The following is a 23,311-nucleotide window of genomic DNA, read 5'->3' as shown; positions in this document are numbered from 1 at the left end:
GATGAAGCCCATCTTTTCTTGAGTCACACTCCCTCTCACGGTATGATGAGCTCCCATCGAAGAGGCCAGCGGGGATAGAGCGCTGTTGATCCCCGTTCAGATTAACTTCCTGGCAGATCACTCTGTCTCGCTCGCTCGCTCTCTCTCTCTTTTTTTCCTAGCCAGATTACCAGGAAGAGGGTGTTCAGAGGTTTCTCAATCCTAGTCTGCCCCCAGGAGACAGAGAAAATCCTGATCACTGTTATTCCATGTTAATAATCATCCAGTCTCTCCACATATCAGGCTAAATCTTAGCTACATGAGCCGGCGCTTCAATCTATGTCAGCCCTTGTTCGACAGCCCACACACTTTGTGTTTGTCTGATTGCATCATTGATGTTCTAAAAGTACGACAAGTCTCCCAAAAATGGAAGAATGTATGTGGAGGCTGGTACATTTTAAACCTCGTGCTTACTGTTGTTTCTTCTGTTTTTACCTTTTTAATCTGCAAAGAGATGTTTTAATATCCAGTCTTAGGCAAGAGAAACTGATCAGGTCAGATTATTGGTTTAAACCCTGACAAACTGTATCTAAGACTTGATTTTAATAAGTTCATCAAGGTAAAACTAAGCACTGACTTCTAACAAAACAATATTTGCACATGTGGCTTGTAGGAATGTGTGAAAAACATTTTGACTACGTAACAGGCTCTGTTAAAGACTTAATCCAGTCTTTTATTAAAGTCAAGGATATTTACATTAATTTCTTTGTTCATTCCTGTGTTTTGTAGACACCGGGGCTGAGGGCGATGCCTGGACGCCTGCAGTGGTATGCAGAGAAATGTATTTTTGCCAATGAGGTAACACACACACACACACACACACACACAGAGAGGCTGCACTTTTCAAGGCTGCAGTGAAGAAAGCAAAAATCCAATCTTGTCTGCATTGTTGTATGCGTAGATGGAGGCCTTGGAGCAGATGGTGGACGCGACAGCCAAGCTGTTTGAGTGCGACAGGGATGAGATGTACAGTTACGTCCTTCGTCTCTGCAGTAAGTCTGACGTGTGCCGATCAGTTTATTTTCTTGTTTGATTGTCTTTGGCGTGTGTGTGTGTGTGTGTGTGTGTGTGTGTGTGTGTGTGTGTGTGTGTGTGTGTGTGTGTGTGTGTGTGTGTGTGTGTGTGTGTGTGTGTGTGTGTGTGTGTGTGTGTGTGTGTGTGTGTGTGTGTGTGTGTGTGTGTGTGTGTGTGTGTGTGTGTGTGGTGTGTGTGTGTGTGTTGGTGTGTGTGTGTGTGTGTGTGGAACTTCAACTTCAATCACAACTGTGAGGAAATCACAGTTGTGATTGAAGTGTGAAATCTGATTGTCAAACCATTACCTCCACTTCCCTACGCACACGCAGACCACTCGTTATTGTTTTTTCCTAAATTACAGCAGGGTCAGTCAGTTTTTTAGATTAGTGCTTTGATTGCCTTCTCACAGTTGGAAACACACTGTTTCAGGAGGAGTGTTGAGCTTCAACCACACATGCCCCCCCACCTTTTCACAGCTTCCTACACAAATTACATAAGAACATGTTTTTTTGTCCTCACACTGGTCTTTTTGTGTTCAGAGAAGAGAAATGACTGGCGGAAGGCAGAAGCCATGTGGACAAAGATGCAGGAGGAGAACGTCATTCCCAGAGAGAGGACCCTGCTTTTGCTAGCAGACATCCTGAAGAGCAACGGCAAGGAGGTTCCCTTTGAGGTGCCCAAGGTAATATCTCCAACCCTCTCAGCTCTCGAGGATTTGGACTTAAACAGAACACACAGCACTTGTGATTAGAGACACTGGTGAAGTAGTTAAGGTCATTCATCAAGAAAATATTTCACAATATTTGGGACTTTGCTGTTTTTATGTCAATAAGAGTCTAGCATTACTTATCAATTAAAAAAAAATCTTTCTAGACAAATTGACTAAATTCCACCCAATGGACAAATATTCTGTTTAATGTTAATGCAAATGTGTCGGATGCTGCACCACATTAAATACTCAGTCATTTTCATGTGGACAGAAATTCCAAGTTCACATTAACGGCCTGAATTAAAGCCTTTGCTTACTGAATGGATTAATTAAAGAACAAGCTGACCCTGACCTCTGATCACAGGAGCTAACCCAGTAAAAGCTCCAGCTCTTATCGGCTGCTCTCTGCGTACGACCCCCTCTACCCCCTCGCCACTCTATTTTAAGCCTCTGTTCATTACAGAGAGGAAACAGGATTGAAGCTCTGATCTGAAGTGTGGTCAATCAGAGCGGCTGGCTGGTGAAAGGAATTACAGCTTGATCTGTCTGTAAATCTGTAATGCCAGACTAATTTAGCCAGCAGCTAAACGCCACCATATGGCTGCCGCTGGCTGCTTTGTTGTACTGAATATGTGCAAGTGCATTTGACGGGAGAAATAAACTAGAGTGAAGCAGAATTTAAATGCAAAAACAACATGCAAGGTTTTACTCTGAATCAGTACAGCAGCGTGTTTTTGGTTACGCCCACTGTTTTCTTCAGCTTTACTGTGCACGTGTGAGGATGCGCTGATGGCCAGAGGCGTGATGAGACAGGAAGTGATTGCTGTTGCCTAGAGCGATGAACTTGCCGACCCCAGGGGCCTTTGAGTTGACGCCCCTGCTCCAACGGGCACGCGTGCTTTTCTTTTGCCCCTGGGGTGGCAGACCTAATTTGATACAGCTTAACCCCCTCCCTTGACTTCTAGATGGGTGAATGAGCATGAGGGGACTCTGGCCGGCTGGCCTGCCTGCCCAGCATCACTGCGTGGACACACACACACACACACACACACACACACACACACACACACACACACACACACACACACACACACACACACAGCTCATTGCTGCCACACAAGTGACACTCACACACATCATCTTGATGGCTGGGTGTTGTTTTTGTAAATAGACATCAAACTGGGTTGTGTCACTGTGTTCTGTGATTTTCAGACTTGGTACAGACACGTTGAGGCAGCACAGCAGGTGGAACCGAACACAGCTGCCACCCCAGCCAATTATGACTCTGAGTACCAGGAGCGTGTGTTGGCCCTCTGTACCAAGGGGAAAGCCAAAGGTAAGCACCAGGAAGCCCCAGTTTCATGTGCAACAGCTGAGTTAAATATATTCATTATTTAAATCATTGGGGAGTGTTTTATTTAAAGCTTCAGTTGGACCCTGTACTGTTTTTGGATTCATACATGTCTTTCCATGAACCTGTTTATAATGCTGCACAAAGTTGACACTAGTCTTATTGAAGCAAATCAAACACATTAAGTTTCTTCCCCCACTTCATTTGTGTTGGTGAAAGTTTTTGCTATAAATGCAATAAGAGGATTTTCTTTGACTCTGCTTCTCTGTTACTCTGCCTCTGGACTTCCTGCAGTGGCCTATGCCATGCTGACGGAGAATCTTAAAAAGGGCATGACATTGAGCCCGATGGGTTACGACCATCTGATCCGCGCCCTGTTGGCTGAAGGATCTGTAGAGAAGGCCCTGGCGGTCAAATACATGTAAGTTTCATAACATGGATTTCAGTAATAATCAGAATAATCGCAAGGGCAACCTTTTCCATCATGAAGCAGCCCTAAAATGAATGACAACAACACAGGAAATGTATAAACGTGTTTCTGAAATGTTCCCCCTACACAGCGATTTATGGTCATAACACCAAAAGGGATTCGACGTGTAGTGTGGGTAAAGTGCTTGTCCCAGTCCCAGTCTGTGGCTCCGGGTCAGCTCAGGTTAAAGCTGCATCTCCTCAGTAGACATGAGGATTATAAACTGATTGTGTGCTAACACACCCAGCCCTGCTGGACATGACCAGTTGTTCTTACTAAGCCTCATTACTAACTCACACACACACACACACACACATCCTCTCGCTCTCAGATCAACAGATTAATTTTCCTTTTCTGTGAAGTGGTTGACTTTGCAGAAAAACATCAATCTTCTTCCAGTTAGTAACGTATCATTCGTTGGCTTAAGTCTTGTGACAAATGAATGGACAGACAGAGATATTAGAGATGTGATATTAGTCTACTGCCGATCTTCAGGTAATCTCCTTCCTTTTGTCCCTTTGTCCCTTTCTTACATACAGAGGAAAACAGAAGGAAAATGACGTGCAGACATCTATTACACCATCAGTCTCTCGATGTGATTCACGCTCTTATGTGATGAGAAATAATCGTATCAATTTTGGAGCCGTGTTTCAACAAGCGTGAAGCAACACAAGCGATAGCTCGTCTCCAGCCTCCGTTTGAATTGGTTTATTGCATCCCTGCCTGGATAAAAGCTTAGTTTATCTGCACTCTAAATGAGCAGTGAAATGAGATGAGAGTCAGGGAAACGGAAATGGCTAGGAACTGAAAGAGATAAAAAAGTGTTACGAAAGGAGAGGAGGAGTTCCAGATTTAATCACATTTGAGGTTAATGAAGACGCTGTAGGCATTAATTCTCAGTGCGTGTGTGTTTGTTTTGGGGTAATCTGTACAGAATTGAGCAGCGGGACGCTTATGGCGAGATTATGGGATTGGCAGAGAGTGATGATGTTGAGAGGGAGGATGAGAGATTCATTGACTGAAGCACGATACCCCTAGAAGACGAAGGCAGGAGGGTGCGTGCGTGCGTGCGTGCGTGCGTGCGTTGGGGAAAAGGTGAATGAGAGACAGCCTCTGGAGATTTCCTCCAGCCCGATAAGACTAATTCTGACCCCGCACCCCAACCGTGGGTCTCTCAGGCAATCTGTGGGCGACCCTGTCGCTGCTCCAATCTGCAACGTGACCCCGTCGCAGCGACTGCTGGATGCTGCTTGGCCTGGTGTTGCCGTGGCGATAAGGACTGCCGCCCTGATGCTTAGTTGAGCGGGTGGATTAATCTGGTTGCAGGCTATATTAAAAAAGAAAAAGATCGGAGCTTGATTGAGGTTTTACTGGCAAAGGACTGAAAAAGAGGCGGCCTCGGAGCAGTTGAGAGCAGGGGAGACGTGCTGCGTGCTCTCATAATACAGCACACGGATACACAAACATGCGCGGGGAGCTCTGCAGGAAACAACATCACACATACGGTGACATCAACCCACTGCTTGATGTCTGCATTATTTTCAGGGCCACAGCGGGCGCTTCGCAACAGGCTCAGGCTCGCTGTCAATCACCCCCGTCCCTGTTGTCCCGTCTCTCTGCTCATGCGTTCATCCGTTCGGTCTTGGCGCTTCGCAAAATGCGACGCCGTACGATGGACAACAGCAGAATTTTAAGATCTGACACGTATTATCTAAGTCCTGACAGGTGATAAAGATTTGCTGGTTGAGTTTTGGCCTTAACGTTGGAGCCAATGGACTCTTTAATGGGTCTGTGCAGCCTTCATTTGCCTTTCATTCAAATACACGGGATTACATGACTCTCCGTAATAAGGACTGTGGTAGTTGGCGTCCACAAAACATTTTTACCCAAGAATAAGACGTTCATTTCGGTCCATTGTCTCCAGATTATATAAAACAATAGAACAATGTCATCAATTCGGAGCGCTGCTTATAAACATTTGAATGGAAATAACTAGTTTGTAAAGTGTTTTGACTTAATTCTGTTAATTATATGCAAATGATAGCACTTCACCACAGAATGCAAAACTTGTAAAAGTCTAATTAAAATAAACCTTAGTTTTTGTAGATGCTGTATATTTGACAGATTATGTTGTGCTGTTCATAAAGATGCTCTTATCTGTTCTCATCCGATGCCAAAGCTATAAATATGAATTAAAATGTCCACAATTGAGAAACCTTTCCTCTGTCTGCCTCAGTGCTGAGGCCCATTTGCCAGCCTTCCGTCTGAGCGACGTCGCCGCCAGTTTATTCATCATCACACAAAGCAGGAAAGGCCAGGCCAAAGGTGAGACGCACAAACGCCAGCGCACGTCCTCTGCTCACGTACACTCACACTCACCACGTCTCCTCCTCCGCAGACGCGCTTGAGAAGTTCAAGTCTATGCTGCAGGCGGACCAAGTCCCCATGAAGCTGTCCATCACCAGGCTGGTGCAGGCCCTCGGTAAACAGGGGGACGTGGCCAGTATTGATGAGGTGCAGTCGCTGATCAGGGGCTTCGGCATCTCCTTCAATCTGTCCACAATGATGTTTACCAACAACAAGGCCCTGGCGCACATCCATAAGTAAGTAAGCTGTAGCATGCAGGAAATACTCACTTCTCAGACCTTTGTACCCTACACACTGTTACTGAACAGCAGGAGTAAACGGTTTAATCCAGACCCCACAGCAGAGTGTAAGTCAGACCCACAGTGCAAAGGGGAAACGTGGGTAATAGGATTACCATTGGATTCATTTGGATGTCATGAAGACGCCCATCCTCCCCTGCAGCCCTGTCACTTCTCAAACAACACAGGGCACAGTAATAAAAAAAAAAAAAAAAGAAAAAAACACTGTGCATGAAACTTTCATCGCGCTACTTATTGCATTAGCGCCGGCGCCCAGCTCGCGCCACAGCGTCCCCACGCCAACTCGCAGGGACAGCAGGAAGTGAGGCCTGGCGCCGCCGCCTCACGCCTGATTGGCCATCGCAGCGCGGGCCTGTCAGTTTGAACCCTGACCTGCGCTCGCTGCGCCCCCGAGCAGCTCTGACACGTGCGTCCCCGCTGCATTTGAGTCAAGCTGACTGGTTAAGAGCCCGGGCGGAAAGGCGAGCAGGTCCGAAAATGCGGCGCGCCACATTTCGAGGGGCCCCCCGCTGAATTATTCAGACGGTTCCAGTCGTAACAATCAGCGCCGAAATGTTCTCCCACCTCTGGACACACACACGCACAGTCTGTTAAATATTCATTGCTACCGGTGACGGCAGGAAAGGAGCAGGGAGCGTAAAGTGTTGCCCGAGCGAGCTCGGCGTGCCAGACTGAGTTGTTTTAGATTTGTAGTGCTTTGGTGTGCAGCCTTTTGTTTGGCTGCGGCGACATCAGCAGAAAAACACTTCACAATGAGAGTGAGCATTAGTGGAAGAATGTGCACTCAGCTGGGGGGAGGTGTACGTCACAGTGAAGAAACTAATAGGTTAATATTAAATTACAGGCAAAATGTCACATGTGAGCGGTTCTTCCATTATTCATCCAAACAGGTTCTTTTCATCTAAGTGTTTTACATGAACACTCTCTGGCCACTTTATTAGGTACATCTGTCCAACTCTGCCCATAATTCTTTTTAATTTCTCTCTCAAATCTTCCGATTTTGGTTGATCTGCTTGAAGATTAACCATAAAGCTCTGGACTGTATGTGTGTTTTTTTTGTTTGTTTTTTTTCTCCGGCGCCGGTCGAGCTGGCTGCTGGTCACAACAGCTCCTGTCCTCTTACTTCTATTTATTACTTTCTTCACTTATTTAAGTTTACATTTCTGGTGTGTTGTTAGTAACATTAGTGTACACAACCTGTACACAGCTTTTATATAGTTTTTCTAAGTTTGGCGCAGTACAAACGCTGTTTTTAAAGCTACGATGTGCGTTGGGGTCAGAGCGCGCATTGTTTACACCGCGGAGCAGCTGATCGCGCTGCGCAGCGCCGTAGTTCTGCCCAGAGACAGACACGAGATCACCACTGAGGTGCTGGTGAAGTCCCGACGTGGGCGCCGCGCTGGAAAACTACGACGGGAGAAAACAAGACGCTTCAGGCCCGCTGTCCCCTCCGTTATCATGGGGAACGTGAGATCTCTCGCCAACAAGATCGACGAGCTCGCGGCGCTCACACGGTACCAGCCGGAGTACAGAACGAGCAGCGTGCTGCTGTTCACGGAGACCTGGCTGACGTCACTCATCCCGGACTCGACCGTCGCACTGGACAATTTTCATCTGCTACGTGCGGACAGAACGGAGAACAGCGGTAAGAGGAAGGGAGGGGGTCTGGCTGTGTTTGTGAACATCAGGTGGTGTATGCCACGACATTGCACTGTCAAAATGAAGCTGTGTAACAGAGACATTGAGCTGTTGGCGGTGGGCATGAGGCCATTCTACCTGCCACGGGAGTTCACACACGTTATAATAATTGCTGTGTACGTCCCACCCTCCGCTAACGCTGACACAGCTTCTGAGACCCTGCTCTCAGTCACCAGCAGGCTGCAAACACAGCACCCACAGGCCCTCTTCCTGATCTCTGGGGACTTTAACCATGCACCTCCTTCAGCTGCTCTGCCTACATACACCCAGTATGTGACCTGCCCCACCAGAGACAATAAAACACTGGACTTATTCTATGCCAACACCAAAGAGGCCTACGCTGCATCCTCCCTCCCACCGCTGGGCAGAGCTGACCACAACATCCTGCATCTCCTGCCTGTGTATAAACCTGTTGTACACAGGCAGCCGGTGGTGCCCCGCACAGTGAAGAGGTGGACAGCTGAGAGCGAGGAGGCTCTCAGGGACTGTTTTAACACCACTGTGTGGACGGAGCTCTGCGACCCACATGGGGAGGACATTAACGCAATAACACACTGTGTAACGGACTACATAAACTTCTGCTGTGAAAACACTGTTCCCACCAGGCGGGTTCGGTGTTTCACCAACAGCAAACCATGGGTCACCCCTGATATTAAAGCTCTGCTAAAGGAGAAGAAGAGAGCATTTAAATCAGGGGACAGGGAGGAGCTGAGGAGGGTGCAGAAGGAGCTGAGGAGGAAAATCCGTGAGGGGAAGTCCAGCTACAGGAGGAAGATGGAGGAGCAGCTGCAGCAGAACAATGTCAGTGAGGTGTGGAGGAGCCTGAAAACCATCTCAGGCTTCAAAGCTCCACACCCACAGGCTGAGGGGGACCTGAGCTGGGTCAACGAGCTGAACTCACACTTTAATAGGTTTGACCAAGCACCCACTCACACCTCCCAGCAGCTGCCTCCGAACCTCTTGTCACCTCATACCACTGGATTACCAGCCCCCACAGCCCTTCACACCTTTACACAAAGCCCTCTACCCTCAGCCCTGACGACTGGTGACTCATCCCAACCACACCCCCTCACTTCACACCACACTGAGTCACTTCCTCAACCCCTCACTTCACACCAAACTAAGACACTCCCTCCACCCCTATCCTTCTCCAGCACCCAGGTGAGAAGTGAGCTCAGGAAGATCAAGGCCAGGAAAGCAGCTGGACCAGACGGCATCAGCTCCAGACTCCTTAAGTCCTGTGCAGGCGAACTGTGTGGAGTTATGGAGCATGTCTTCAACCTGAGCCTCAAGCTGAGGGTGGTACCACAGCTCTGGAAGACCTCCTGCGTGGTACCAGTGCCCAAGACACCGCACGCCAAAGACCCCAGCAGCTTCAGACCAGTGGCTCTGACATCACACCTGATGAAGACACTGGAGAGACTGGTCCTGGGTCACCTCCGCTCTGCAGTGGGAACCTACCTGGACCCGCTGCAGTTCGCCTACCGACACGGCATAGGAGTAGACGACGCTGTCATCTTCCTCCTACATCGAGCCCTTTCCCACCTAGAGAAGCCCGGCAGCACTGTGAGGATCATGTTCTTTGACTTCTCCAGTGCCTTCAACACCATCCAGCCGATGCTTCTGAAACACAAACTGGAGGAGGCTGGTGTGGACCTTCATCTGACGGAGTGGATTATGGACTATCTCACAAACAGGCCTCAGTTTGTGAGAGCCAGGGACTGTGTGTCTGACACTCTGACCTGCAGTGTGGGGGCCCCACAGGGGACTGTACTGGCCCCCTTCCTTTTCACCCTCTACACGTCAGACTTCAGACACAACACGGACAGCTGTGTTCTGCAGAAGTTCTCTGATGACTCTGCGATCGTCAGACTGATCACCGATGATGACGATGCAGAGTACAGAGGACTCACTCAGAACTTTGTGGACTGGTGCCAGCGGAACCACCTCCTGATCAATGTAGGGAAAACGAAGGAGATGGTGGTGGATTTCCGCAGACAGCAGCCTGCTCTCAGTCCACTCTCTCAATGTCCCTTCCCTGGATGTGCATCGGTGGGATGTTACAAGTACCTGGGAGTGCATCTGAACAATAAACTGGACTGGACTCATAACACGGATGCACTGTACAGGAAGGGTCAGAGCAGACTCTACCTGCTGAGGAGACTGCGGTCTTTTGGAGTGAAGGGGCCACTCCTGAAGACCTTCTATGACTCTGTGGTGGCATCAGCCATCCTGTACGGTGTGGTCTGCTGGGGCAGCAGCATCACAGCGAGGGACAGGAAGAGACTGGACAGGATCATCAGAAAGTCCAGCTCTGTCCTGGGCTGCACTCTGGACACGGTGCAGGAGGTGGGTGAGAGAAGGGTCCTGGCTAAACTGACATCCATCATGGACCAGGACTCTCACCCACTGGAGGACTCACTGTCTGCTCTGGAGAGCAGCTTCAGTAGCAGACTGATCCACCCTCGCTGTGTGAAGGAGAGATATCGTAGATCCTTCCTACCTGCTGCTGTCAGACTGTACAATCAGAACTGTTGACCACATCCCACCACAGTCATTCACCCACTGCATCAGTGGTTTATATGGCAACCTGCTCTGCACAATATTTGTGTAAATCTGTGAACAATCATGTATATTGTTACCGGTACAAATCTTATACCCATTACTGTGCAATAACCCTGCAATGACCTCATACTCACTCTAACTGCACTGTACTGCTTTGTACTGTGCCAACACAAACTGTTCTGTACCTGTATTCTTGCTCATCTGTACTGCTGTTGTGAGAGGTAATTTCCCCACTGCGGGACTATTAAAGGTTTTCTTTTCATCTTTGTATTTTTCTCCACCCTCAGTGGCGACTTGGAGTCAGCAGTAGAGATGTTGGAGGAAATCTACACCAGTGCAGGCAGCAGACACCCCAGTATGGCTTATGTCTTCAGAAAGGTCCTGGAAGATGGCAACGACAAAGCTTTGGATAGGTGTAAGAGACTCACACACACACACACACACACACAATGTAATGGAATGGGCATTGAACGAAAGCCAAAACCGCAGCACTCCACTCGGACGACGATGCTAATGATGTGCGCGTTGCGTTGCAGTGAGTGCGATGGCAGACCGACTCGCCAACCACTTCGCCTGCTACACACCGGCCACAGATCTCTTCCTCCAGCTGCTGGACAAGGACAAAGTTGAGGACGCCAAGTTGATGCTGGCTGTGAGTACGAGTGAGCGTGTGTGCCCAGAAGCAGTGAGCTGGAGAAACACTGCTGAAAGATGCTGGAGGGTTCACGCTGAGTACGTATAGGGTTATCTGATGGTTGCAGTGTAAAGAGGCTGATCTGTGAAGCCCTTAGAATATTTAGGGGAAATTCATGCAAATGGATACAGATACATCATTGCAGCTCTTGCTCACATTACTTCATCACTATTTCAACATTGAGTGAAGACATCCATGATTTAAAGGCCAGATACCCCTCAAACACTGCACCTTACTAGAGAAGGACCATTTAGAATTTGTTCCTGGGTTCAGATGGACAGTGCAGCTTCTACTTACTGATAATATTTGGTTTTTTTGTGACTGTAGCATTTTAAACTTGTTTTGAACTTGAGCTACGATTTTGAAACCGCCGTGTCACAGCCGTTCAAATCTGCAAAAGAGGGAATAAGGAGTCAACGTGGGACCTGCTGATGGGTTTAGTCCATCACAGCCTCCTGGTGCATTCGTCCAGTGGTGGTGGAGACGTCCCTTCACCACAGCCGCTGACTTATTCATCCCGCCTCACATTTATGTCAAAAAGACGCCTGCCCACATTCCACCGCGGAGTTTGGTGGTCTGAAATCGGCCTCTGCCGCCTAACTTATTCAACACGGTTCATACATTACAGCTCAGTGACTTTGCATTGAGCCTGGGGACACGAGGATGTAGAGGCTACAGTAGGTGGGTGACAGACGGGTGGCGTGATCTGTCTCACTACAGTGAATAGATCTTCATTTAACATACTACTTATTTTAAGTTGAAGTACTTCTTTGCTTCTTTGAAGCCTGTTAGATTCGTGACTGTATGATCATGTGTGTTCCCTCTGCACCGCATTAACAGAAGCCCCAGACGGAGACGTGGGACATGTCTGCTCATCTGTCTCTGACATCTTGAGTGACTATCCCTCAATCTTTAAACAGGGATGTCTGACTAGCATACATGTTAATGAACAGATACATTACTCAAGCAGCTCTCGTCCTTCTCAATATTTCAGTGCAAACTATGAACTACATGGATTTTCTACCAAGCGTCTTCTCTTTGTTACTCTTCTTCTTCTTTAGAAAGAAAAGATGGTCGATTTACTTATCAACTGTACTGTCATAGTTATTGAGAGCTTCAAAAACTAAAGCAAGAGCTGTGGAGGAAAACTAGATGAGTCCATTTAGAAACGCTCATGATGTTACAGTAGGAAGTCATAGAACGCAACAAGGACGCTTTATGTCCACAACTTTTGTACAACTTCTCTAATTTGTCTTTGTAGCCGCAGTGTGAAGGGTGAGTTTAAGCCGTTCTGACGTGGCCCGGGTCCTTTTTGTCCTTCACCACCGCCTGTTTTTGTCTTCCCGTCTCCACCTCCCCGCCCTCGGAGCTGCTCTCTCAGGGTCACTGGAGGGTAGCAGCCCAACCACTCCATCTCATCATAAGTGAAGCCAAGCCAAAACTCTGAAAAGCTTTTAAGTAGGCGTGCAGACAATAATGATGACAAGGCTATCAGGAGGGAACGAGGTGAGGTCAGTGGGGAGCGACCAAGTTAAGAAGCGAAACGGTGACGGGGGGGGAGGGGCGGCAGCGAGGCGTGCGCTTTATGGACAGTCATTGAGGAGAAGTAGGAATCACTCCCTGGGCATCCGGAGCTTTTAGACAGCGTGTGTGTGCAATGCAGAGTAGACGATAGACGCGCTCGGATGTGGCGTCACCTTTGGGAGTGGTCGGTGAAGTGAGGAGGGGAAAACGGAGCGAGCGGAGAGTGAGCGCGCGGAGCAAAGTTGAGTGAAGCGTCGGTCTAATTGCCTAATTGTACTAAAGCCATTCTGCCGCTGAGTGACTCCAGGAGAAGGCAGCTCGTGTGTTGTCCTGTTAAAAGCCTCGCGGGCCACCCGCATTTAAATTCTGTACGAGCTGGAGTGGGAACCAAACGCGTCAGTTCACGACTGGCTAGTAATCGGACCTCATTGCTGCTCAGCCATGAGACCGGAGCGCCGGCGTTAATGCGGCTCCTGCTCAGAAAAGCTCCATGTTCCAGCCCGGAACACTGAAACTGTCGGTCCTGTCTTGTATCCATGTTGATCATATTATATATCAGTAATTTAAAAGCTGTGTCTGTGCACGTTGGGAGAAAATGGATTTACTGCAGAGTCATTTTCTTCATTGGCCGCTGACTATAATCTGTCTTGCACTGATTGACTTCAGTCTTAAATCTTTACAGATGACAATAGAACAGTTGGTCTTGATTTCCTGCACTGTAGATTCGCTGTGACTAAAGCATGATGATTTACATTCAGCTCATGACAAAAGGACTAGTACCTGCATAATTAGCCCTGATCCTGAGTGTCGTAGTGTTTGTGTGATCGCGTGCTGGCTCCGGTGTAAAACATGCAGAATGGATGATCGTCTTGGTTTCTTTCGTCTTTTAATTCGCCCCCTTTCTCTTCCTTTAGCGCTGTAACGTCTTGGCTGAGCAGAAAGAGAAGTTTGTGTTGTACATGTCTCAAAAGTCTAAGAGTCCTGGACAGGTAAAGTCAACCACACGTTTACATCAGTTATCACAGGAATGTTCATTTAATTTAATGTTCACAAGATGCATAAACTACTGTAACTGCAGCCTGGAGAATCTAGAATAGATGGAGGAAATCAGGTGACGGATGAATCATGAAGTTTATTTACTTAAAGTCAAAATGAAATGAATGAAAACACAAATGATATTGTGTTGATTAATATTTGTCCAGGTGGGAAGGATCAAAGCCCTGCAGAGCCTCGTCCCAGACTTCACAGAGAAGGAGAGTCTCTACCGGTACCTGATAAAATGTCACGGTGAGGCTCTCGCTCGCGGTCACACGGGCTCCGTCTCAGCCCGCGGAGCTGCAGCCGGCGGCTCGCTGGCCTGTGGCTAAGTCAACATTAGCAAGTGCATTAACAATGCATCGGGTTAAGGTGTGTGCGCTACCAGAACACATGTCCTCTAATGAGTCGGCTGTGCTGGCTGGCCTAGCGTGCTAATCGCAACGCGGTCCACGCCGCTCTTTCTTCCTCTTCCCACCGTTCCTCCTCCATCCTCTTCTCCTTCTCGTCCTCCCCTTCGCTGCCGTATCTGTTAGTCCTCCCTCCCCCGGCTTTTCCTTCCATCTTCCCCCCTTCACATCCCCCTCGCTCGCCGTCTACCCTCTTTCGTACCTTGTCACAGCAGATATGAGCAGACATGACTATTTAATTAGCATTAGCTGGCTGGGCAGCTAAGGCAGCCATAGGGGGCTTAATTAGCGATGCGTTGCTCGTCTCCGCTCCACCTATGCACTTTCTTTGCCGTTTGCCTCTTGTTACTCTTCAGGACCACACGAATTGTGAGATGAACCTCTGGATGAATTTTACTTTCTGGATAAAGTTGCAAAATTGTTTATCGTTAACAAACATCAGGGGGTTTAGAAGTTTAAATTATTGTAATTGTTTTTTTTTTTTTTACTAATCTGCAATAATATTAATTTCTCCTAATTATCTCCAGTAAGATAAAGAAGACTTTAAGCGTTTGTCGCATCACTTCCTAACTTCTCCCCAACTCTCCCTCTCGTCTCACAGCTCTGGATAAGGATTTACCAGCAGCCAAGGCTCTGTATGAGCAGATGCAGGCGGAGGGGGTACACGTAGACGAGCTGACACTCAAACGTCTGGCCGTGCTGTACAGCAATGCAGGAGAGCAGGCTCCCTTCCCTGAGCCCCCTGTGAGTCGTACCCTGCAGTCTCACCCCCTTCAGTGTTTAAGGACACATGTCTGAGAAATTACTGTTTGGTTTGTATAATGTTTCCATTGAGCCCACACAGATTTTAGAGTTGCACGGTCAAAGTGTGGTTCTAACATTACTAGTTTGACTCCACATTGGAGCTGTTTCATCATGTTTGATGTGCTCTTGGGCAGAGTACATAGTAAAATGCACAGCAAATCCCACTCTGGGTAAAATGGGGTCATAAGAGGATTTATTGTGTGGCTAGAGGAATACGGCTGAGTGGGATTGAAATAGATGTAACCAACAACAATCAAGTCCTGGTCATTGATTTTAGTAACACATGATCACATCTGTCCTCGCTTGCTCCAACATCAGCGACAGATTATGCACAGATCCCTGTACAAAGGCAAACACACACCCGCTCCCAGCCAGTGTTGGCAGCTGTGTGTTTGAAGCAGTCGGCCTGGTCGGGCTGCGTCAGCGCACACAGGCCTTCGCTTTGTGTCTTTGTGTGTCACGGAGTGCAAATATTGTGTAAGCGAGATGGTGTCACTGCAATAGCCGCTCACATTTCCTGGCTCCTAGTGTTTTTGAGCATTTCACCACATTGCACGTTTTATAAGCTGATGTAGCTCTATTTATGGCAACACATACACACACACAGCCTGAAGTGCTGTCCCCTCGAGGCAGGTGTAGACTGGAGCCTCTCTTACTTCCCCATCACTCACCTGCAGTGCAAAGATATAAGGAGAAAGCAATAAAGGCATCGGAGCTGCTGCATTATTCACTGAATGTCAGGATAGTTAAGTGATTGCTGTTGCAAGGAGAGGGAAAGGTGAGCAGTCAGTCAGAGGCAGCTGCTTCACTGACGCAAGCATTTCCCCCACAAACAGACTTGTTGCTTCACAGAAATGTATATGAAACTGTCAGATTAGATTCTCCTCCATGAGGGATTGTCGTGTTTTTTTTTTCCCCACAATCTCATAAAATTCTGAGGCTGAACAGTACTATAGAACTGTAGAGACAAACAATTTCCAGTGAGAGAAAGTCTTTGCGGTTTGGGTGAACTGGCCCTTTAAAGGCGTCTCAGTCTCTACCTCGCTCTCCTCCTGCTTCTTTGCATTAATTACTACATTAATAAACAAACATACATTGTCAGGAGGTGGCATAATCTGCGGAAAAGCTCTCACCTTCTCCCCTGAAAAAACACAGCGCAACACTTTGTTTGGATCAAAACACGATTAATTAGCCGGGAACAGAGGCTCGGAGCCGCGGCGGGCGTCCAGGGAGCGCTACAAATCCCTTATTTGTGTATTAATGGGGATTTAGAGATGAAACGAGACAACCTGGTTGGAGAGTGGAGCCTTTGGAGGCACCCAGGAGGGGCGAGATACAGACGCACGCTCAGGCAGGTGGGGGTTTACACACACACACACAGTGAAGGTAAACTCTTTGTTTCTGCCTCCAGGAGTCCTTCAAGTTTTACGCAGACAAGCTGAAGCAGAGTTTGTCCAAATCTCAGACGGCTTCAGAGGAATAACGACCTGTCCTCCTCCTACCTCCATCCGCATCCCACTTATTTCTTCCTTTGTCCTTTTTTAATTTTTATACAGGTTGTTTGAACCAGATTGTTGTTTGTCGTAGCTGTTGGGTGTTTGACTCTATGAAGATGCTGATGATGTTTGCCACGAAGATGGGAATCATGGGTAGAGATGTATTTATGCTAATAAATGTTAAGAATCCATTCTGTCTGTCAACTTAATAATCTATGTGTTCTATTAAAGGCAGCTGCAGCTAAAAAAATAAAGCATCACTTACATCTAGTGACATTTCAGTAGGGTCAGTTTGACCTAATGGATTTTTGTGCAGGATGCTCTGATTGTACTGTGGCCTCTTCTCTCCTGTGCTTGGATCTGAGCTCCTTCTCATCTCCAGTACCGGCCTGTTATTCCCGTTCCGTGTAACTCGATCTGTTCCCGACCCCGACGGCGCCCGGCTTTGGATAACTGCACACTGCTCGTCTCCAGAGGTGGTTGCGTATTAGCGGACACCAGAGCCTCGGCCCGGGCAGCCGGGCTCATGTGGGACACAAATTAAGATGCAGAAGATGTAGCGTGGTCTGTGTGAAGCAGCAGCAGCGCTGTGAACAGCTCGGCTTTTCATTTGGCACAATTACAGAAGCTTTAACCCGTGTGATTATCTTAATGCTCTTAAATGAAGCAGTCAGATTGTATTTTATAGAATCAGTATAGCAAGTAAGAATATAGTGTGAACAGAATATTAGGAATAATTAATAACATTTCTAACAACCTTTAGTGTTGTGAGAATTCACAACTACAAGTGACGAATGAAGACAAAAACACTTGGATGGAGTGATTTGATTTAATACCTCTATTCATTAGGCCTCTGCACCAGTGCAAAAACCCATTTTACATAATCTGAGACACAAGTTAAAACTCTTTCTGTTCTTTCGTTCTGTTTTTGAGTGTGTCTTACTAAATCTCCACAAGGTTTTTTTTGTCAATGCTCCCTATACTGGCACACACATTGTTAAGCTTAATGACCTTACATATACAAAAACGCAAAGCTGTGGGGAAAAGAAGATTGAAAAATAGAACAAGCAAAAGCTGTAGATGGATATCTGCCAAAGTGGAGGAAGCCGGAGGAAAAACGGATTTATCTCTGATGCTGCTGCAGTGCTCTGCTGCCACCCAGCGGCGCACAGTGGAACTGCACACAGATCCCACAATACTGCCAATTAATTAAGACCTTTATCCTTTAAAATAGGCTTTTGTAATGAGCAAATGTCTAGCGTCGAACCAGTCGCACTAGAACCCAAATTGCATTTGGTTCGGTTGGTGACTTGGTCCTGGTCCGTTTACCAGTCCTGACTGGACTTCTGTTTGATAAACTTTAGGCACAAGTAATAGAGTATCATGAAGGCCAGACACACCGCCAGCAGGACCAGGTAGCACGAGTACAGAGGGTACTGGTTCATGTTCATGGCCTCCACCACCTGTGAGCAAAAAGAAAAGCTGATCCATTTGTTGCTGCTCCGCTATAAAACCTGGACTCAACGCCCGCCCTCTTGACTCACGTGTATCCCATCGACGTTGATGGTGATGTTTCCGATGCTTATGGGGTACTCCTTCCCTCTGAACTGCACCTGGAGCATCCCCTCAAACCCCCAGCGCATGAAGGACGCGTACGAGAGCCACGTGGCCACTGGGAGGAAAACACAGCGACCGTTAGCAGCCGAGCGGCGTTTCCCCCCAGAGTCGCACCCTGAGCCTCCTCACCGAGCCACATGTTGTCCAGGTTGATGACGAAGCCCCCGGTTAGATAGAAGACGGTGAACAGGGAGTTGCCCATGAAGGCCGAGGTCTGCAGGGTGGGCAGCGCGGCGGCCACGAACAGGGCCATGGCGCGGCTGCAGTAAACCATCAGCCACACCATCAGGAAGTTGAGCAGGAAGCGGTCCGGCGCCTCGTTGAGGCCGGCCAGCCAGTAGATGGGCAGGCCGTACACCAGGGTGAACACGCAGTGCTCCGGCAGCTCCCCCAGCACCTGAGGACGGAGCAGACGCGCGGCGTCAGGGGGCTGCCGGCGTGGAGCGGGGCCGACGCCCGGGGGCCGAGGGCCGGGGGCCGAGGGCCGGGGGCCGGCGCCCGGGGGCCGACGCCCGGGGGCCGAGGCCCGGGGGCCGAGGGCCGACGCCCGGGGGCCGACGCCCGGGGGCCGGGGGCCGACGCCCGGGGGCCGGGGGCCGACGCCTTTACCTTGGCGAAGAAGTAGGAGGTGACGGAGTACATGCCGTCCTCCAGCTCGTGGTACAGCATGGCTCTCTCTGTGTGACCTGCAGGGGACGCTGGGTTAGTCTGACGTCGGCCAGGAAAAAAAACACTCTTTCATTCTCGCTCACTGGTGGAGGAGCCTTGACGCCGATACACACTGTAATTGTTGATCCGAGCCATAAAAATAAATGGCTTTTATAGCCTTTGTTGCTACTTGGCCTTGAGCTAACGTGATCTTTAATGGCTTCGTGGATTTCTTATCTCTGGTATTAGTGCGATTGGTGCTGTATACTGTACTAGGTACAGGGAGTCCAGATAACTGATAAGTTCACAGAGCAGCTGAACCGATGGAACCGAAGCTACTCACATTTAGCTATGACGTCCAGCACCACAGCGAACGGGGTGAGGGCCCCGATCATGTAGAGCAGCGCCACCGTGTCCTGGACGGACAGCGGCGTTCCTCCGGCGCCAAAGTAGAGCGAGCCCACCAGCATGGACATGAGCAGGGCCTCGAAGCCGTGCACCAGCAGCGTCACCAGGTCCCGGTAGTCGTTGTACATGTGGCGCCTGAGGACGAGGAGGAGCAGCTCAGCGTGGGCGCGGCGCGGCCCGGTCCGACCCGGCCCTCGGGACCCGCGTGCCGGGTCTCCTACCTGATGAGGATGGTGAACTGGTGCAGTCGGCCGGGCGGCCGCTCGCGCTGCCGGGCGACGGTGATCACGTCCTCCGTTCTGGTCCGGCCCGGTTCCGCGGCGCTGTGGAGAGAGGCAGCAGGAGCGCTGTGAGCAAAGCAGTGCGTTCTGGGAGTTTAGTGCTCCGAAAGACAAGGCTGCGGCACCTCCCGGTCTGGGTCTGGGTCGGTGCGGTGCTGGTGCCGGCGGGCTTCCACATGTGATCCCCGGTGTCTCGGACCTTCTCCATGAAGCGCTCGGACAGAACCCTGGCCCGCTCCAGACACTCGGCCTCGCGCTCTGGACTGCGCCGGTCCACGCTGATGAGGTCGACTGGGCCCAGAGGAGGGAACGCGAGGCTCGTGTGAGGTTTCACGGTTCTGATGGACCTTCGGCGGCCGTGATTTGCTCTGCTCACCGTAGAAGTCGGAGGGGTTGCAGTACCGCGGGCACGGGTACCCCAGGCCCGTGAAGTAAGGCACCATCTCACGGGCGGCGCCGCAGTACACGGCGGACCCCGACGACAGCAGCACCACGAGGTCGAAGAGCTGGAAGATGTCCGACCGGGGCTGATGGACCGACAGCAGGACCAGGCGGTTCCCCCGGGCCAGACGGGACAGAGTCAGCACCAGGTTGTGGGCCGTGAAGCTGTCCAGACCGGACGTGGGCTCGTCCAGGATCAAAATACCTGAGGAGTGGAGGTCGACAGAGGGCGCTGATGTAAACGAAGGGGCTCGTGCTCTCACGTGAACCAGTTCAGGTCCAGTTCTACGAGCATCCACGGGTTCGGGTTCCTCCTTCCTCACCAGGGTTCCACAGGAGCTGGACAGCGATGCTGACCCTCCTCCGCTCTCCCCCGGAGACTCCTCTCACGTAGTCGTTGCCCACCCGCGTGTGAGCGCACTGCCGCAGCCGCAGCTCGGCGATGACGTCGTCCACCTGCCGGAGGAAGCAGCCGACACGTTGGACCTTCGTCTCGCACGCGGCCAACAGAACCCCCCCCCGGCACCGACCCTCTGGTCCCGCTGGGCCTGCGTGAAGCGGGCCGGGAGCCGCAGCTTGGCGACGAAGACCAGCGTCTCGCGCACGGTGAGGTGGGGGAGGAGGCGGTCGTCCTGGCGCACGTGGGCGATGCTCTTCTTCACCAGCTGCGGCGTGTTGGGCTTCCCGTTGATCAGAACCCGGCCCGACTCCATTTTGCCGCCCTCGTCCCGACACGTGATTATGTCCAGCAGGGAGGTTTTGCCGCATCCTGGAAGATCACGTCAAAGCATCGAAGGTTAAAAGCGCGTTCGGGCGGATGGAGCAGGTCCTTGACCTTTGACCTTTGCCCTTTGACCTTGACCTACGGCCCCGCACCTGAGCTGCCGATGACGGCCAGCATCTGCCCGCTTCGCACGCGGAGGCTGAGCTTGTTGATGGCCATCTGCTTGTTCCCTTTGATCTCCCAGGGCAGCTTGAACTCGGACAGCCTCTCGTACCAGGGGATCTGGGCCGCCGTGTCCACCTGGGGAGCGTCCACACACACACAGGCGGGTGAGGGGGGTGAGGGCGAGTGAGGCGGGTGAAGGGGGTGAGGCGAGTGAGGCCGGGTGAGGCGGGTGAGGCAGGTGAGGCGGGTGAGACCGGGTGAGGGGGGTGAGGCGGGTGAGACGGTTGGAGGCGGGTGAGGGGGGTGAATCAGGTGAGGGGGTGAGGCGGGTGAGACGGTTGGAGGCGGGTGAGGGGGGTGAATCAGGTGAGGGGGTGAGGGCGGGTGAGTTGGGTGAGGCGGGGTGAGGGGGGTGAATCAGGTGAGGGGGTGAGGGCGGGTGAGACCGGGTGAGGCGGGTGAGGGGGGTGAATCAGGTGAGGGGGTGAGGGCGGGTGAGGCGGTTGGAGGCGGGTGAGGCAGGTGAGGCGGGTGAGGGGGGTGAGGCGGGTGGAGGCAGGTGAATCAGGTGAGGGGGTGAGGGCGGGTGAGACCGGGTGAGGGGGGTGAGACCGGGTGAGGGGGGTGAGGCGGGGTGGAGGCGGGTGAATCAGGTGAGGGGTCGAGGGCGGGTGAGGCGGGTGAGTTGGGTGAGGCAGGTTACCTGGTACAGCAGGTCGTTGACCTCCAGCTCGTTGCACCCTCCGCTGTAGGTGAAGTAGAGGCTGCTGTCCTCCTCAGACGAGAACAGCTCCGTGTCCTGATGCTGCGGAGCCGAGCACACGGTCACAGAGTGCGTTCTAATTAGATCCTATCAGAGATAACGGGTCGGCTGAACCAGTGTAGCTCAGCGTGTTCAAGTCCAGTTTGACACCTTCACAAAGTCCGTGCTGCTGAACACTGTTTATAGAAGACAACAGATTTCGCTTCAGGCTGTTTAGAGTAATTAGCATCAGTAGAAATGACAGACGATGGTGAATTTTGAGACAAATTTGTGCTGATCAAGTTCACAATCAAGTCTATAACCTGTTGTATCTGTGCACATCACAAATTCTTCTCTGTGTCTCTAAAAATTTGAGAACCCGTTCCTAAACTTGATCCAACAGAATCTTATCATCTTAATGTATTTAACAGTCGCTGATCTGGTGATTAAAGCTTCACACGTGTTGATCTAATCCTGGAATTCACCACTTTTTTTATTTCCTGTTTGTATTTGAGATCTTTTTTGAGTCCAGAGTTCATTTGACACTGACTCTAACATTATCATTATATAATAGCAACATCCGTTCATGAAACAGAAGCAAAATGTTCAAACTGTTCAGACTGAACAGTATGTTATAGTTTTAGAACGTGAATGTCTGCACAGCCCTGATATTTTAGATCAACCGTCCTGATCCAGAACAAACTCCTTCAACCCGTCTGGTCGGTTGAACTCACAGAGTTTATATATTTGCAAACAAACTTAACAAACTCAAATATTTCATGCTTTTTTTGTTTTATGATATTTATGGTTTACTTTTAGAAAAAGAAAAATATTTACAGCCTGGACTTGTTGGTACAAAGATACCTCAACTGTAGATTTTTGTTTTCTATTTTACCAATTCACAGTGAAAGTACTTACACTAGTAAATACACTGTTATAAACAGTATTTATAGTTATTAAATTTAAATGATTACATTTTATGAATAAAATAAAGGATTCTTATATTCTTATTCTGTGTCAGACACGTTGGTGCAGTGGTTGACACTGAACCTAACACTGACACCTTTGTGTGAGACGTTTGCACGTTCTCCTCTCGTCTGTTGGAGATTCCTTCACTTTTTCTGGCTTCCTTCCTCTAAAGACTGCAGCAGGTTTAAAGGCTGACGAAGGCTCCAGGTTTGACTCTGCCTTTAACCCAACGGCAGCTCGGCTCGTGCACCTCGTGGCCCTTGGCAGGTTTGGATAATGGATGGATGGTTGGAGATATAACTCCTTGTTTTTATTTAACATACAGATGACATTTATTAATAATATAGGCACATTTGAACTGATCTGATTGAGGCTGAGCCAACATTTAAATCATTATAAGTGATTTATGATGAAAGCAGCAGTCAAACAGAGGAGAGCTCAGTGATTGCATGATTACAGTGATGTATTAATTCAATCTGTGAATCAGAGTTGACTTTAATGCCTTTCATGCACTGACCTGTGAGGAGCCTAACGTGTGATTAAAGCCATCGTCTATGTCTGCGTCCATGGTGTTTGCTGCAGCGGATCGAGTTGCTCAGTGATTCTCGCAGCGTCGAGAGGTTACGGCCTCCGTGTCGTCCTCTTCTCTTTGGATCCCGTATTATTTCTCTGATGGGCTCTGCTTTTCATTTCCCGTCGGTTCCTCGTCTGCTTCGTGCCGCCAGCTTTTCTGGACACATGACTCGATTCGAGGACTGAGGCGAGAGCGACTGGCGTGCGTGGCGTTTTTTTTCCCCCTCCTCTTCTTTATACAACTGTCGGTCAAAGTCCTGTGAGATAAC

General features: G+C 49.7%; 2 protein-coding genes across 2 annotated transcripts in view; one reads left to right on the top strand and one right to left on the bottom strand.

Annotated features, from left to right (window-relative positions):
* lrpprc (leucine-rich pentatricopeptide repeat containing) overlaps window positions 1-16,665 on the top strand; it is a 40,717-nt gene extending 24,052 nt beyond the window's left edge. Inside the window, exons 26-38 of the mRNA XM_029127424.2 lie at window positions 769-837; window positions 941-1,031; window positions 1,593-1,735; window positions 2,975-3,098; window positions 3,408-3,534; window positions 5,819-5,907; window positions 5,981-6,185; window positions 10,799-10,926; window positions 11,048-11,163; window positions 13,644-13,718; window positions 13,932-14,016; window positions 14,776-14,918; window positions 16,390-16,665. Coding sequence (XP_028983257.1) covers window positions 769-837; window positions 941-1,031; window positions 1,593-1,735; window positions 2,975-3,098; window positions 3,408-3,534; window positions 5,819-5,907; window positions 5,981-6,185; window positions 10,799-10,926; window positions 11,048-11,163; window positions 13,644-13,718; window positions 13,932-14,016; window positions 14,776-14,918; window positions 16,390-16,461 — 1,467 coding nt within the window. The 3' untranslated portion in view covers window positions 16,462-16,665. The remainder of the gene's footprint in view (window positions 1-768; window positions 838-940; window positions 1,032-1,592; window positions 1,736-2,974; window positions 3,099-3,407; window positions 3,535-5,818; window positions 5,908-5,980; window positions 6,186-10,798; window positions 10,927-11,047; window positions 11,164-13,643; window positions 13,719-13,931; window positions 14,017-14,775; window positions 14,919-16,389) is intronic.
* A 364-nt stretch (window positions 16,666-17,029) lies between these two features.
* Window positions 17,030-23,257, bottom strand: abcg8 (ATP-binding cassette, sub-family G (WHITE), member 8). Its single transcript, XM_029127430.3, has 13 exons — window positions 22,987-23,257; window positions 21,462-21,563; window positions 20,746-20,893; window positions 20,400-20,638; window positions 20,193-20,325; window positions 19,805-20,074; window positions 19,554-19,719; window positions 19,369-19,470; window positions 19,083-19,282; window positions 18,701-18,777; window positions 18,221-18,488; window positions 18,019-18,146; window positions 17,030-17,937 (listed from the first exon to the last, which is right to left on the bottom strand). Exons 1-13 carry the CDS (start codon window positions 23,035-23,037, stop codon window positions 17,800-17,802), a joined length of 2,022 nt encoding a protein of 673 aa, XP_028983263.1. The 5' UTR covers window positions 23,038-23,257; the 3' UTR covers window positions 17,030-17,799.
* Between the last annotated feature and the right edge of the window lie 54 nt (window positions 23,258-23,311).

Source organism: Betta splendens, chromosome 15, assembly GCF_900634795.4.
Source record: "Betta splendens chromosome 15, fBetSpl5.4, whole genome shotgun sequence".
NCBI classification, from domain to species: domain Eukaryota; kingdom Metazoa; phylum Chordata; class Actinopteri; order Anabantiformes; family Osphronemidae; genus Betta; species Betta splendens.
This window is presented reverse-complemented; position numbering and strand designations above follow the sequence as displayed.